Source organism: Gossypium raimondii, chromosome 5 (genome assembly GCF_025698545.1).
Source record: "Gossypium raimondii isolate GPD5lz chromosome 5, ASM2569854v1, whole genome shotgun sequence".
In the NCBI taxonomy this organism is placed as follows: domain Eukaryota; kingdom Viridiplantae; phylum Streptophyta; class Magnoliopsida; order Malvales; family Malvaceae; genus Gossypium; species Gossypium raimondii.
In genome coordinates this window covers 15,305,108-15,320,394 of record NC_068569.1, presented here as the reverse complement: position 1 = coordinate 15,320,394, position 15,287 = coordinate 15,305,108, and the positions used below count along the sequence as shown (strand labels likewise).

Sequence of the window (15,287 nt, the reverse complement as noted above, 5' to 3'; positions counted from 1 at the left end):
CTAACTCTTAACATCTCAAGCTATACAAAGAGTAATATTTACAGTTTCTTATTTCTTTCCTCCATGTTCAGTACACGTGAGCATTTCAACCTTGCAAGTAACTAGTACTGGATTTTTGTTGTTTTCCTATATTTTTAAAATAATATTCATTAAAATGCATAGTTTTCTTCTCTCTTTTTACCCAAACTATAAAGACCAACATTTATTTCCTTTCCTTCCCTTTTTATCAAGCATTTTAAATAAGGGAAAAGATGCCTTGTTTCATTTCTTTTAAAAACCCTTTTTCTTTTTTTCTTTCTTTTCTTTTACTAATTATCCATCAAACATAGCGTTAGAGTGGGTTCAAAACAATGGGGTTGGGAGGGAATGGGGTTAGAGTGGACCCACTGGGCTTTTGCATGTGATGGACATGATTGAGAGGATTTATAGGTCGAAATGTATAGGGCATTAGGTTTTTGCTCTTTAAGCATATTATTATTTGAGTGAATAGGCGTTGCATGACATATTTGTCTCAGAGGGAGGTTACGAAACTCCTTATCACGTGCCTACTACTTTAACCTTTTGACACAAACCTAAAACCGCTTGCCTCTTAACCACAGATGCCTCACAAAAGAAACTTCTTTTTTTTTTTTTCTCATTTCCCCCAAAGGTCTTTTCTTCTTTAAGAAAAGCCGCTACTGTTACTTGCTATTTGTTACGATGGTTCCTTTTAAGTTTAAAAAACCCAACACTTTATATTTTTTTACAAGTTGATATTCTCAAGGAACGGTGGGGACACCCAACATTTACTCCACTCCGAAAAGCAAAATCCAGTATCCCATGGGCCTCCACTGTTGGAACAATATTTCATTCGTCTCCGGGTTTTATTTCAATAAATTGGGCTTCTAATGGTAGGTTCGCTCTTGCATGGCGGGCTCAAGTGTTAAGAGAATATGCTGTTAACCTAAATTATTATATTCTCCAAACCCTAAATCCGTGCTCTTTTAAACCAAATGACTTCATTTCCTACAAATTCTATAGGTTCCGTCCAGTTGCGATAATTTATAAAATTTTAAATTAATAATAGGAAAATTATACTTTGATCCCTCTAAAAATGATAAAAAAAAATTATTGTAAAAATATGCAATTTAATTTCAACCCAACAAAATTTTCTTACTCCGCCACTAAATCGTCTCTATCTCGACTCCAAGATTAAGATTTTAACAAGCTGGTGAATATATAAAATGAACATTTACAGTTAAAGTCGTTTTGGTAATGAACATGAATTCCTAGTGTCAAGTGGACAGTACATTCATGGTATACGTTTAAAATATTCAAGACGGAAATGGAGAAAAAGGGTCCATTTAACAGACATTTTTTATTAGTGATAAACGCATCTTCCCTCGTCATTTTCTGTGGGGAAAAAAATAGTATTACAATCCAAATTTGACTGCTTTGCTTTAATTAGCAATTTGCACTTTGATGTCCCCTGATTACAGTTGTGCTGTTTGACCTGCAACAGTTTGCATATATATCCCCTAATTATAGTCATGGCAGTACTTAGTATATTTCCAAAATTTTTTAATGCTTTACTGTGTACTTCGCCTTTGCTCAACCCCTATAAATCACCATGCTAACCAAGAAAAATCTCTTCAAACTCATAGTTCATCTGAAAACAAAGTTCACTCACCTACATTTTATGCTAATGGCCATCGTAACATCTCAAACCGTGCTTCAGCTCGTAGTAGACAGTACTGTATCCCACACCAGCAGCATCGATTCTACCCATCAAATTCAATGTAGCAGCCTCTCAACCATTGTTGCTCGGCGTATCAAGGAATCATTCACCACCGTCTTAACCAAATTCCATGCTGGTTATTTTAGGGTAAGCCTATCTTTGGGTGGCCAAGCTTTATTATGGAAGACGTTAATAGGGCCAACCGATAATAAAAGCACTTTTAGACTTGCCCTCCATACGTTTCATCCCAGAGCTTTTACTCTACTCTGGTCTTTCGCACTCGTTACTCTTGTTTTGCTTTCCATTCTTTACCTTTTGAGGTGTTTATTTTACTTTAAGATGGTGAAAGACGAGTTCTTGCACCATGTAGGGATCAACTACCTATTTGCTCCATCCATTTCTTGGCTTCTTTTGCTTCAATCAGCACCTTTCTTTTGCTTCAACAACCCATACACATACGTAGTTGTCTGGTTGGTTTTTGCGGTTCCTATCGTGGTGCTCGACGTTAAAATCTATGGCCAATGGTTTACTAAGGGCAAAAAGATTTTGTCAGCGATTGCAAATCCGACGAGTCATTTGTCAGTTATAGCGAACCTGGTCGGTGCACAAGCGGCGGCAAATATGGGGTGGAATGAGAGTGCCATTTGCTTTTTCTCACTAGGGATGGTGCATTATTTGGTGCTCTTCGTGACGCTATACCAGCGTTTTTCAGGCACCGACCTGCTTCCAACGATGTTAAGGCCGGCTTTGTTCTTGTACTTCGCAGCACCCAGCATGGCGAGCTTGGCTTGGCAATCTATTGCTGGTTCTTTTGATACTGCTTCAAAAATGCTCTTCTTTCTCTCGCTCTTCCTCTTCATGTCACTGGTAATTAATTAATATATGCTAAAAGTTACAGTCAATTAAGTCATTAAGATAATGGCACAGCTTGAAGCTTTAAAACATGGTTTTGTTTTGTCTAATAGTAATAGTGGTATTGGGACAGGTTTTGAGGCCGACACTGTTTAAGAGATCAATGAGAAGGTTCAATGTGGCGTGGTGGGCTTTCTCGTTTCCCTTGTCAATGCTGGCTCTGGCTTCAATGGAATATGCAGAAGAAGTGAAAAGCGACGCTGCAAATCTCCTAATGCTTCTTCTTTTAACATCTTCTGTCATCGTCTCCGTTGGTTTGATCATTTTCAGTCTGCTCAACACCCCCATATTGGTCTTACCCCACAATTCCGATCCTATTTCATGTTTGCCAACACTACGCAGCAATTCAACAACTACAGCAAGTGTTTAATTAGATTAAAAGATTATGTGTAAAACAATTGTATATACGTATGGTAAATGGTCTCTCATCTCTTATTTGAGAAATTTAATTTATTTATTAATTACATAAAAGATGATGTGTACATCTTAGATGTTGAGTTACCCGTTTTATTATTTTTTATAATTGAATTTGTATACGAAATCGAAAAGAAAACATGATACAAAGTGTAGCCATACATTTTCAATTGTGTCTTCTACCCCACATTCTACAAAGACATTTATTTACATCTATAATAATGATATTTACATTACAAACTTGCACTGTGCGACAATCAATTAAAAAAATCTCTTGGGTTTTCCCTCAATGCTTCATCGCATTTATCTCCCACCAAATACAGGAGATAGTAAGAGATATTGTGAAATTTTCTGAATATATCAAAAGAACTTCAACTCTACACAATGGTTTCTCCCTCCACCTGATGTCATCAACATTAACTGTAACTCTTCATTTATTGGAGATTTTAATATGATGGGACTTGTGGCTGTTGTGAGAGATAGTAATGACGACATTATTGATGGTATTAATGCACAAGCATGATCATTGAACACATTTGTGGCTAAAAACTCTAGCAATTAGGTTAGGTTAGCAAGATATCATTATTGAATTTGATTGTTTAAAAGCCATGAGAATGTTGAGAGGAAGCTTGGTGTTTTTGTGGTTGCCGGAGATATTGCATCACAAACTAATTTTGATTCTATTTGTTTTAATCATGTATTGAGATAAAAAAAATATAGCGGCTGAATTGCTTCTGGTTCTTCCCCCTCATTCCGGTCATTTTCCATCCTAGAAGAACTTAAAAGATTGTGGTAGATAGATGCTGTCCAGGTAAACCAAAAAGGTTTTACCATTGAAAATTTGGATTGCCCATTGAATGTCATATTGAATATGGCTAAAGTTCCAAGTCTGCCAAGGAATCTAAGAAAATTTTGCTACTTTTTAGTGAGAAGCATATCAGACTATTCGAAGCAATCCACACAACATTTCCATTTGCATTTCTAGGCCGAAAAAGAGATCTCTTAGGGTTCTCCATTACCTCCACTACACATTTTAATATAATTCAATTGGTTCACAGTACTCTCACAGTTGGTCTAGTTAGATATAAAGTGCGCATGTCAGCATTGATAACTTTTTGTCTCAAATTACTGCCTCTTTATCAATTTGGAGAGAAAAAAAAGAACATGATAAGTATAGGATGGAAGTGAACAATCTATGGGATTTTTGGATAAGTTAATAATGTAGGTGTCCAAGTCGCTGACAGTTTTTTGAGAGTAACAATTCAAATTTTCCACTTGCATTAACGTTGATGCTTTAGCAACTTGTGCTTTGACGTTTGCCACTAATCTTTGGAATGTAGACTGACTGGCTGCAACAAATGCATCTTTTTTCTTATTTTTAAAGTTGAAAGCGATTTCTCGGTATACGTAAGGACAAGTACAAGGTACCAAATCAACTGACGGCCTAACAATTATGTGAAGGAGATTGGTGATATGATAAATGGAAATGCGTTTTGAGATCACCTACCTTTTACTGCCTGCATACTTATCACGTATAGCCTCCAAATCATTCATTCCAAATATATATCTTCTCTCTCTTTAGGTCTAAAAAATTGTCAAAATTCTTAAATTTTTGAATAAATTCAAATACCAGAAAAAGTTTATTCAAAGATGTTAAAATCTAGGTTTGTCCTTAGCTCTTTGATGGATGAAAAATAAAAAAATCAATATTCATTTTTTTAAATACAAAATTAAATCTCAGAATTTAACAAATTACATGCCGTATCCCCATATTTTGATAAAAACTTATCATCCTTGCCTATTAAATAACATCATCAATACGATATTCATTAATCTTGGGATTTTCTTTTTGTCTTGCCCCACCGCCATCTTTTGTTTTCTTTGTTTATGACTTATCCTTGTCAATTATTGTTTTCTCCATGTTCGGTTGCCTCTGTCCATGGATGTAGAGTTTCAGAATATGTTGTTAGAGGAAAGGGAAAGACGAGATCTAATGACATGGTACGAGTTTTGTATTTGTATTTCTATGACTCGAGATCAATCTGACTACCGTATATTCATGACATTTTGCATTATTTAATGTTGAGATAAGTTATTAATGGTTATTGAGTTGAAATGCTTTGGTTGGAAGCTGAATATCGAAATAGGGACTAAATTGAATAGAACAAAAGATTGAAAATTTGACGTATAAGAATACGACAGATCAATTATCGGTGAGTCCTTTTGGAGCCTCGACTAGCTGAAGTTGTTGCTGTTAAAATGTTCTTTTGTGGCTTCAGCAAGAAGGTATGGATTTAGTTATCATTGAATTGGATCGCTTGCTGTTTTTAATGCTTTGACTCGTAGTTTGAATATCGCTGAGTTCGGATTGGCAGTTGCCGACTGTAAGGAGCTTAAAGCTCCATTTTGTAACTTGGTTTTTTCTTGGACGAGAAAAGACAATAATAAGGTGACACACACTGTGGCTCGAGCTACTCTCTAATTTACAAGCTTTTCCATTTGGGATTTACTTTTAGAGTTCTTTATCCCTTTTCTTAATTTGAATGTCTTTATTGTGACGGGAATTTAAGATCGAGTGTATGGATAAGTCTCTCGACTTGGATTTAAATTAGTTCTCTCCTCTCGTTTGACTTAACTCTTTGTGCTTGATTTTTTTATAACAAGATGTTTTTCTTTCAAGGGAAAAAAAATTGGGTTTTTTTTTTGAAGAACAGAAAAGAAACATTGAGGGCCTTAAAAAAATATTAGTATCTATATGCGGAAAACAGCTAATAATCTGATGTATGATATGGAGAACAGCTAGCATATAAGTATGATTTGGATTCATAGAAGATAACAACAAGCAAAGGATGTTAACGTTAAATTTATAATCGATCCGCCTAGAGATGAACTTCACAAGAAAGAAAATTTTAATCCAATGAAGCCGTCGATATGTTTAGATTAGGTAGAATAGATATATCTTGAAAACTGATAATTCCAAGCTTGTCTGTTCTTGCAACTGATCCATATATGTCAAAATCAAAATTTTGTCGCTTGCTATTAAACCAAGATTTAGAAAACAGTGGAAGTCAAATTGATTGTGAAAGGGGTTTGGTTAGTTCAAGCTGTCAATTCCCCCTCCATGAATGAAGTCAAGCAGCTTTTAAGTTGAGGAAATTTCCCCCAACAACTGTAGCAAAGAATAGAGTTGTCTTGTCCGTCCGTGTGAAGAACCTCTTCCTTTCATAGCTTAGCAGCCTTTCCACGGAACTCTCTTTCTGAGACTTCATTTTCAAGACGTCCAATCCTATTTATCCGAACAACTTGCGAAAGACTTTGGTTCAGAATTCCAAATTTTTCTTATTTTTATTTAGGGTTTTATACTTGAATGTCTATTTACACGATTTCTAGTTGTTTTGTACATTGTTCTGTTCTCCATTTTAACCTTAATTAAACCTTTCCATGAATTCTGTGTTCACATCTGCCAAAAAAATTTAAGTAGGTTAAAACTTCCAATTTAAAATCTCATCAATAATTCAATTTTTTAAAAAATAAAAATGTGAAAAGATTTATTTTTTAGACTAAAATTTAAAATCTTGTCAACGTATAGTGATTAGCCACATATTTTGACCATTTTGTTCCTTATCAAAGCGGAAAAAATAAAGAAAATGAAAGATAGGAATAGCAAATTAAAAGCCAGCCAAGGTATTTTGGGTTTGCAACTGCTATAGTTTAAATAAGGTGTTCAACGTCACCATAAAAGCCCATTGGCAAGCCATGATTCGATTGGATTAATGGCCTGAAAGTGTTTGGGCTGACTGCCGTCAGGCCTGCGTGAGTCTGCGGCAACATGATTCCGATGCAAACAATCGTTGGTCCTCTCCATGTTTCCCAAGAGAAATCAGAAACTGAACCAATTCTTGGGAGTGCTAAACCTAGGGTAGCGTAGACTCCTTGTTTGCTAGTGTCTCAGCTCAGCGCGGCTCCCTGGAACTTTCAGTTCTATTCTATGAAGAAAAAACAGAGTTTGTTGTTAATTATATGGATGTTCAACGTTCAAAACGTGACGATGGAACATGCAATATGAATAAGAAAAACTGGCTTATTCACACCAATCACATTTTATTGCTTTTGGTGATCTCATGTCTTCCACAGGAAATACAAATTTGAAGTCTGCATTTTATTACCCTCACTGTCAGCCGTCATGAGTCGCGACAGCTTACGAAAATGCCTCCCTTTTTTTTCGCAATTTCTCAGTAATAGGTCTGCGGGGTGTATCCATTTGCACGCAATGCATCTTGCTGGGGATATTACCTTCCCTATATAATTTTATTAAAATATCCTGAATTTCCAAGGTAATGTCTACTCAACATGCAATTCAATATTCATCCGTCCGTATTTTTTTAATGTCTCAATTTGTCTCACTCCTTATCACCGATCTCTACATAGCTCTATAAGAGGCGAGCCATAGCGTGAACCAGATTTCGGCTCAAATTCATCGAGTTCATGATCCGATCAATGGCCAGCCAAAGATCCCAACCCGAGGTCAACACACCTCAGAGCAGTAGGTTTACCGACAGGATTAAGCGTTCATTAAGCTCCATCTTAACCAAATTTCATGCAGGTTATTTTAGGATAAGCCTTTCTCTAGGCGGCCAGGCTTTATTATGGAAGACTCTGATCGGACCAACTCATGACAAAAGCACTCTAAGGCATTTGGTCCACAAGTTCCACCCCACTGCTTTTCTTGTATTGTGGTCTTTCGCTCTCTTTATCCTAATTTTGCTTTCTCTTCTTTACATCTTGAGATGCTTGTTTTACTTTAAGATGGTCAAAGCAGAGTTCTTGCACCATGTAGGGGTTAACTACCTTTTCGCTCCATGGATTTCCTGGCTCCTTTTACTCCAATCAGCTCCATTTGCCACACCAAAGACAACCTCCTATTACGTACTCTGGTGGTTCTTTGCGGTCCCCGTTGTGGCACTCGATGTGAAAATTTATGGGCAATGGTTTACCAAAGGGAAGAAGTTTCTGTCAACGGTGGCAAATCCAACGAGCCAAATATCAGTTATCGGGAATCTGGTGGGAGCACTAGCTGCAGCAAGTATGGGGTGGAAAGAAAGCGCCGTTTGCTTGTTTTCACTGGGAATGGTGCATTATTTAGTGCTTTTGGTGACTCTCTACCAGCGGTTTTCAGGCAGTGATCGGATTCCAGCGATGCTTAGGCCGGTTTTCTTCTTGTTCTTTGCTGCACCGAGCGTGGCAAGCTTGGCTTGGGAATCCATAACTGGTGCTTTTGATATCGCATCCAAGATGCTTTTCTTTCTATCCCTTTTCCTCTTCATCTCTCTGGTAATGTATATAAATCGGAAAATACTGCATATCAAGATACTGTCATGCAGTAATGAGCTAGTTAGCATCGTAGACTTAAGTGGTACTATAAATCGGAAAATTTTTAAGTCATTTCATGGTTCATACGGGACTAAAGTATATTTGGTCCCCAAGGCCATTTTTATTTGTTTTGGCATATTCAATGAAAAGAACTGCTAATTTTTTAAGGTATGCCACTTTTCATCCTTGCATCACCGGTGGTCCTTCCAGGACCCTTTATATTATTTTAATCTTGACCGTTTTCTTCCCGGTTTGATCAGTACTCAGACTCGGAATGGTGTAGTATTGAATAGGTTTATAGAACTAATGCAATAGCTTTATACATATATTATATGCAGGGGGATAGACCGTAGACGGGGGGTTGGCCCCTAAAAATGGGAAATTTTCCATTTAGACCTTTTATAATTTATAAAATTTAAATTAATAAAAGTAAAATTGTACTTTAACTCTTAAAAATGATAAAAATTTTATTTAATCCTTTAAAAATTATAAAGTTGAAATGATAAAATTATATTTTTACTATCATAAAAATATATAATTTAATTTCAGCCTAAAAAAATTAAATTTTCTTTACTTCGCCCTATTATATATTGAGTTTTTGTGGTATTGAATAGGTTTGCCGGCCAGCTCTTTTCAGGAGATCGATGAGGAGATTCAATGTTGCCTGGTGGGCTTACTCATTTCCCTTGACCATACTGGCGCTAGCTTCAACCGAATATGCAGAAGAAGTAAAAGGCAGCATCGCACACCTCCTTATGCTTCTTCTTTTAGCTCTCTCCGTTTTAGTCTCGCTTGGTCTCACTATATTCACGCTGCTAAACACTAGAATGCTATTACCCGACAACGATCCAATTTCCACTCTCCACCATTTACCAACAGTTTCTCCATAATCTAAAAAGCCCCGGATCGAAGAAGCAGCAGAAGTCACCTGCAATTAATATTATATACTCGGTCTCGTTTACTAGTTGTTTAGGCTATAAAATTTGCAGTTTGTTTGTAGCTATTGTAAGCATGATCATCTGTAAACACTCCCATTTCTTTGTAAGAATAAAATATTAGACATCCAAAAATGATAGCCTGGTGATCTACGTTAATCGAGATTTAAATATGGAGGAAAAGAAAATGTGCCGATTCCCTTCAGGTTTGGAAGCTTATGATGTGTATACTTAAAATAAGATTTTACCTAATTCGATGATATCTTCATATAATACTGCCGTTGAAATTCGATTTGTATGACTTTTAGATTACATATAGATTTGGACGATTTGAATTGCTTAAATCATCTGATGCGTTTGTTCAATTAATAAAAGGCATGGGAAAACATATATATGGTCAGCCCTAGATGAAGTCGAGAAAAGAACAAATGTAGCACAATCATCTTGAAAATGGTATTATATCATGAAGGTGACTAGTAAGTTAACAAGGGATGTTGATTGGACAGCATAAACTTTTAATTTAATGTTTATAAAATTTTAAACTTGTCTACTTCCTAGGATTAGGTGCACAACTTATGACTTTATGTTCAGAGTCATGGTATTATATGGTAACTTGTTTTATTATGTTGTTCGCTACCTCAAATTTGACGAGACATGTCAAAACCAAATGTTTCTGACTTTTTTCCTGCTAAAGAATTTTATGCATTCATCAGACCTACATTCTTGGTAATATATTATTTCGTTACTGTAAAATTAACGCGTACATACTTAATTTCAAAAAATTATAAAATATAGTTATTAAATTATATAAAAAATTTATTTAAGTCGTTATTAAAATCACTAATGTATGACATTTTTCGTTCGCACCGCTTACACTAAACGAAAGCTCTTCTTCTCTTTTTCTTTTTTACAGTTTAGTTTTTTTCATTAAATAACCTTGAATGTTATAAATTTACGAATTAAAATCTAAACAGCTTTCTATACCGATCTCCAACATTGATCGTTAGATTGACTTGGATTTAAGATATGCTTTTTTATTCGTCGATGAGTACTAATCTACTGTACCAATTATTGAATCATCAGTTAGAGTTGGACTTTAAAATAATAATAATAACTCAACAGTCTAGTGACTTAAATAAAAGCTTTGAATAGTTTGATAACTTAAATGAAAATTTTAATAGTTTAATGACCATTTTATACATTTTTGAAGTTAAGTGACTAACACATAAAACCCTAAAAAGTATATATAAAATAGGAAATATAAAGAATATTCACTCTACCTTAACTGTATTAGAGAAAAAAGGATAATAACCCAGTTGCTGTCTTCCAACAATACAGTTTGCATATAAGGATAAACTGCATTTTCATTAATTCCATGGGATGTTGTCTTTCTTCCAAGTTGCATGCAACCTAGAAACGTAATTCAATATTATTGTCTATATATCAATTTCTCTACACAAGCTGCTTGTATTTCAATTTGGATTGGAAACCAATATTTAGCTCCCTTACAAACGCTAGCTTCCAACAGTATTGTGCCCTTGTTTATCTTATATCCCTAATGTTCTAAACTCTCCCTCCAACTTGGTTTTTTGCTCCAGTTCTTAATTCCACCCTTTGCTGCTACTGGTGTATAAATTTCAACCATGGAAAGTATGGGGGCATCAAACAACAGATAAAAACCTTGTCATTGTCCATGTGATGGGTTAGTTCATAGATATGCATCAGCATCACAATTGATGACATTTAAGACAGCCTGGAAGTCACAACATTGCACATGGAATTCACTGAAACCGGTCTAAATTAATTCTGGTTCCCGTTTATATCATCGTCATATGCAGTATGCTTTAACGGCTTGGTCATCTTCAGTTTTAGATGGTCCAGCTCCTGATTTGGTTAGTGCACCCACCCCCAAAATCCACCTTTCATTGGTGCCATAAATAAAGCTTACCAACTCCATATAAAGTTCAGCTTAGAGATTTGTACCTCTCTAAAACTTTATTGCAATTCTATTAGATGCAGGAAGAATGTTGACTCAGCTTTATTTCAAGATGGTCAAGCCCCTTTTTCTCCTCCACATATAAAAGAGTAAAAACAGAGTACGAGGTCTAGAACAGAGAGGTCCTGGGTTAAGTCACAGAATTTATTAAAAGATATTGGAAATGTAGTCGTACTTTTACTTCATTAATAAACCGATTTGCATGAAGTAATAGGTTATGGAAAATAAGAAATTGATGTCTTGGGATTATATGATGAGTAAAAATTTCAAGATGGCTGAATCTTAATTTGGGTGAGTTGGAGCCAAGCCCATGGAAGTGTTGGTGCCCCTTCTTATTCTTCCAGCCCAAGGATTGGCCTAAGGTCGCTAACTCTTGACTCTCAAGTGAAGGATGTTAAATTTTGCAGCCAAAGTGCTGGAGAAGCAAAGGGGCATGGGTGTGGCCACTGGCCGAGTGGGGAACCCAATTTTTTCTGGGGCAAACGCTTTGTTGGACCTCAATTATTTCTTTAGAGTGTTACAATTTTCTTAGCTGATAAATCTTTTAAAGTACGTTGTTTTGGCAGCAATAAAATTAAGTTAAAATAATTAACTTTTAAGAGATTTAAGAATGTTTCTAAAAATTTATGCTATTTATTCGGTAAAAGCACATACCTTTTAATAGATGATAAAGTTACCCAATAAGAGAGAAATTTATTGATTTTCTTCTGAAAGAAAACAGAAGCCTTAATCTTCGTTTTTCTTTTCAATTCTTTTCCCAGGTTTCCTTTTCTCTTGTTTTATCTCTGTCTTTCCATTTTTCCCCATTGCGAATTAAGATATGAGTAAATTATATGTCATGTATTTTTACTTTTCTTCATTGTAAGTTTTATTTTTCATTGACTGTTATATATAAAACACTCAAATGTTTTTTCTTATTTATTGATCTAAGTTATATTAATTAAATACATTATTAATGATGTAACCAAAATTTACATGTTTTGATTAACACAAATTATACTTAACTTTCTTCCTTAACTCGTACATTTATCGAACATAGTAATATGTCATTCCTAATAACCATAATATAGAAGTTGTGAAGATATCTAGAGATATCTAATATCGTTTATAGATTTTCTAACGACTGGTGTAAGAGCCATTTTTGTCTCTGTCTTGCTGTTTTAAATTTTCTATGTATATATTGGGAGATGGTTGATTAATGAAATCGGGTTTGAACCAGGTTGAATTGACCTGGCTAAAGGTTGAAGATGAGGAAAATGACGTTGTCGTCTAATTGTGATAAATTTTTAAAAAATATTCTTAAAAAATTTGAATTTTTTTATTAATTGAATTTTTATGCTTAATTTTATACACAACTAAGTAAAATGTATGTTATACTTGTATTATTATCCAATTGCTTCGTTTAAATGTATGTTATACTTATCTGTCGCCAGAATAGGGTTACAGAGCATTGCCAGACTTTTCAGATCAAATACGAACATTATATAATCATCTAGCATACACATCATAATTTAATCATATTGTCCCTTTTATGAGCCCTCGAGGCCCAAAATATCTGTTAGAAACAAATCGGGTACTCCAAAAATTTTTCGCAAAATTTCAAAAATTTTCTTAGGTGCAGGGACACACGCCAATGTGTTAGTCGTGTGTCTCACACGGTCCAATCACACGCCCGTGTGTCTGGCCGTGTGGACTCAAAATGAACCTTAAATATCAAGTTTACCCTTCCTTGCAACCTTAAACACCAAGCAACTCAAAAATCAATCGTTCAATCACTTTAAAACACAATTTAATACCTTTAAAACATGTCAAAACAATCATCCTAGTTTCCTAACCAATGTACGCTCATAGGTACTTCACATATATTATCAAAACAATCAAATAAAACACCATTTAAGTCAATTCTAAATTCATACCAATTTCAACCCAAATTTACCTATATCACTCACACTTATGCATCAACTTAAACATTCCATATTAAACATCAACTTAACACGTATAATCATGTATATAAGTAACCAATATCATCTTATAGCATCATTTACTTTCACTTCCCAAAATGACAAGCATAAGACATCATAGGTACATGCCGACACAAAAAGAAATATACATCACTACGCTTTGAGTTCGGGATCGTTGATGGATGTTGAATCGGCAATCTAACTTTAACCTAACCTGTGCACGAAAAACAAACCGTACGCTGAATATAAACTCAGTGGTATTTCTATAATCCGAATGCTTAAAAGTAAAATAATATAACATACAATGACTATAGTCATACAATTATTCAATTCATAAATAAGGTATTTATAACACATTCAATTTTTATCATTTGCTATCCCAGATAGTTTTTCACAATATGAACACAAATCATTTAAACAATAATATTGTTCATTCATATTCAAATCATAAATACACAAATCATGTGTCTCTAACCATATTTCAAATCACCACTCAATATCAATCATAACACTATTTTATTCAATAACCCTTACTAACCTGACACGGACTCGGACTCAGACGGATACAAGGATCCAACAAAAATACACCAGTTTGGCACCCAGTGCCTCATCGGATAATTTGAGGCAATAAGTTGACACCCAGTGTCTCATTGGCTATGCCGAAGTAAATTGTTACCCAATACCTCATCGAATTTATCCGAAGTAATAATTTGACACCCAGTGTCTCATCGACTCGAAGTCGAAGTATCCCTGAACTCTTCCAATCCTATGGCATGCCATCTATATCCGACTCAGCCCGATATAGTTAATAAGGTTTCAATTCACTTTTCTAATGCCACAATTATCCAATACTCAATTATTACATAAATCACAATTTCACATACATTCAATTCAATATAAAAAATGCTAACACTTATTTTATTTACTTACCATAAACATTAAATCAAAATACAACAATAAATAATTAAATTCGGATTATATAAATACAAACCAGAATTTCTGAGCTATTTCTCGTCGACTTTATCTTTTCCTTTCTTAGTCGAAGTTTCCGGTACAGCGTTAGCTACAGAAATTAAAACAATTAAAATTCATCAATACAATACAATTGCACATTGAATATTTCAATTTTTATTCAAATTTTGTCTAAATTCCAATTTAGTCCCTAAACCGAGACTAACTTTATTTCTTCAAAACTAATTTTATATTTTCATTCAATTTTCACTTTAGACTAAATTAAATTCTCTAATTTTACTCAAATCCCTAAATTTCAAAATTTTTACAATTTAGTCCCTAATACTCAAAACTTATATTTTATTTTACAATTCAATCTCTTTTTCATTTCTAGCTTAAAATTCTATCAATTTAATCCCAAATACTTAAATTATTCAACATGAACAACATCTAAAAATTCAATATTTTCTAAAATTTCAACATAGGTTAAGTACTATTTAATACTAGGATTCTAAAAATATAAAATTACAAGAAAAGGGACTAAATTGACTTACCAATTATGCTTTGAACCCTTAAAATCCTAATTTTTCCTCCTTTTCTTTCTCTCTTTTCTTCTCTGTTTCATTCTACTTTGTTCTTCTTTTTCTATTCTTTTCTTTCATTTATTTTATGTTTTAATTATTATAACAATATAATATAATAATATTTACTTAAATACTAAGTAAGTAATAATTATTATAAATGTATGTATTTAAATGTTACACATGTCATTACCAATACCACACACTTGTTAATTTGAGGTTTAATTGCTTATTTAGTCTCTTCACTTTTCTCTAATCTATAATTTAAATTTCTCCCTATATGCAATCTAGTCCTTACACCTAATTACTCTTAAATTAAGCAAATTCACCTAATCAAAATCTAATTAACCACACAACTAACTTCGTAAATATTTTTATGAAATATTTACGAACCTATTTTTCGAAAACGAAGACCTGAAAATACATTTTTCGATACCCGTGACTATCAGG

The 15,287-nt window shown here is 34.2% G+C and overlaps 2 protein-coding genes across 2 annotated transcripts; both read left to right on the top strand.

Annotated features, from left to right (window-relative positions):
- The first annotated feature begins 1,561 nt into the window (after positions 1-1,561).
- LOC105767573 (S-type anion channel SLAH1) lies at positions 1,562-3,118 on the top strand. Its single transcript, XM_012587140.2, has 2 exons — positions 1,562-2,584; positions 2,703-3,118. The coding sequence occupies exons 1-2, from the start codon at positions 1,610-1,612 to the stop codon at positions 2,997-2,999; spliced, it is 1,272 nt and encodes a 423-aa protein (XP_012442594.1). The 5' UTR covers positions 1,562-1,609; the 3' UTR covers positions 3,000-3,118.
- A 4,366-nt stretch (positions 3,119-7,484) lies between these two features.
- On the top strand, positions 7,485-9,635 carry LOC105765836 (S-type anion channel SLAH1). The gene is made up of 2 exons (XM_012585095.2): positions 7,485-8,374; positions 9,028-9,635. Exons 1-2 carry the CDS (start codon positions 7,529-7,531, stop codon positions 9,301-9,303), a joined length of 1,122 nt encoding a protein of 373 aa, XP_012440549.1. The 5' UTR covers positions 7,485-7,528; the 3' UTR covers positions 9,304-9,635.
- Positions 9,636-15,287: the final 5,652 nt, after the last annotated feature.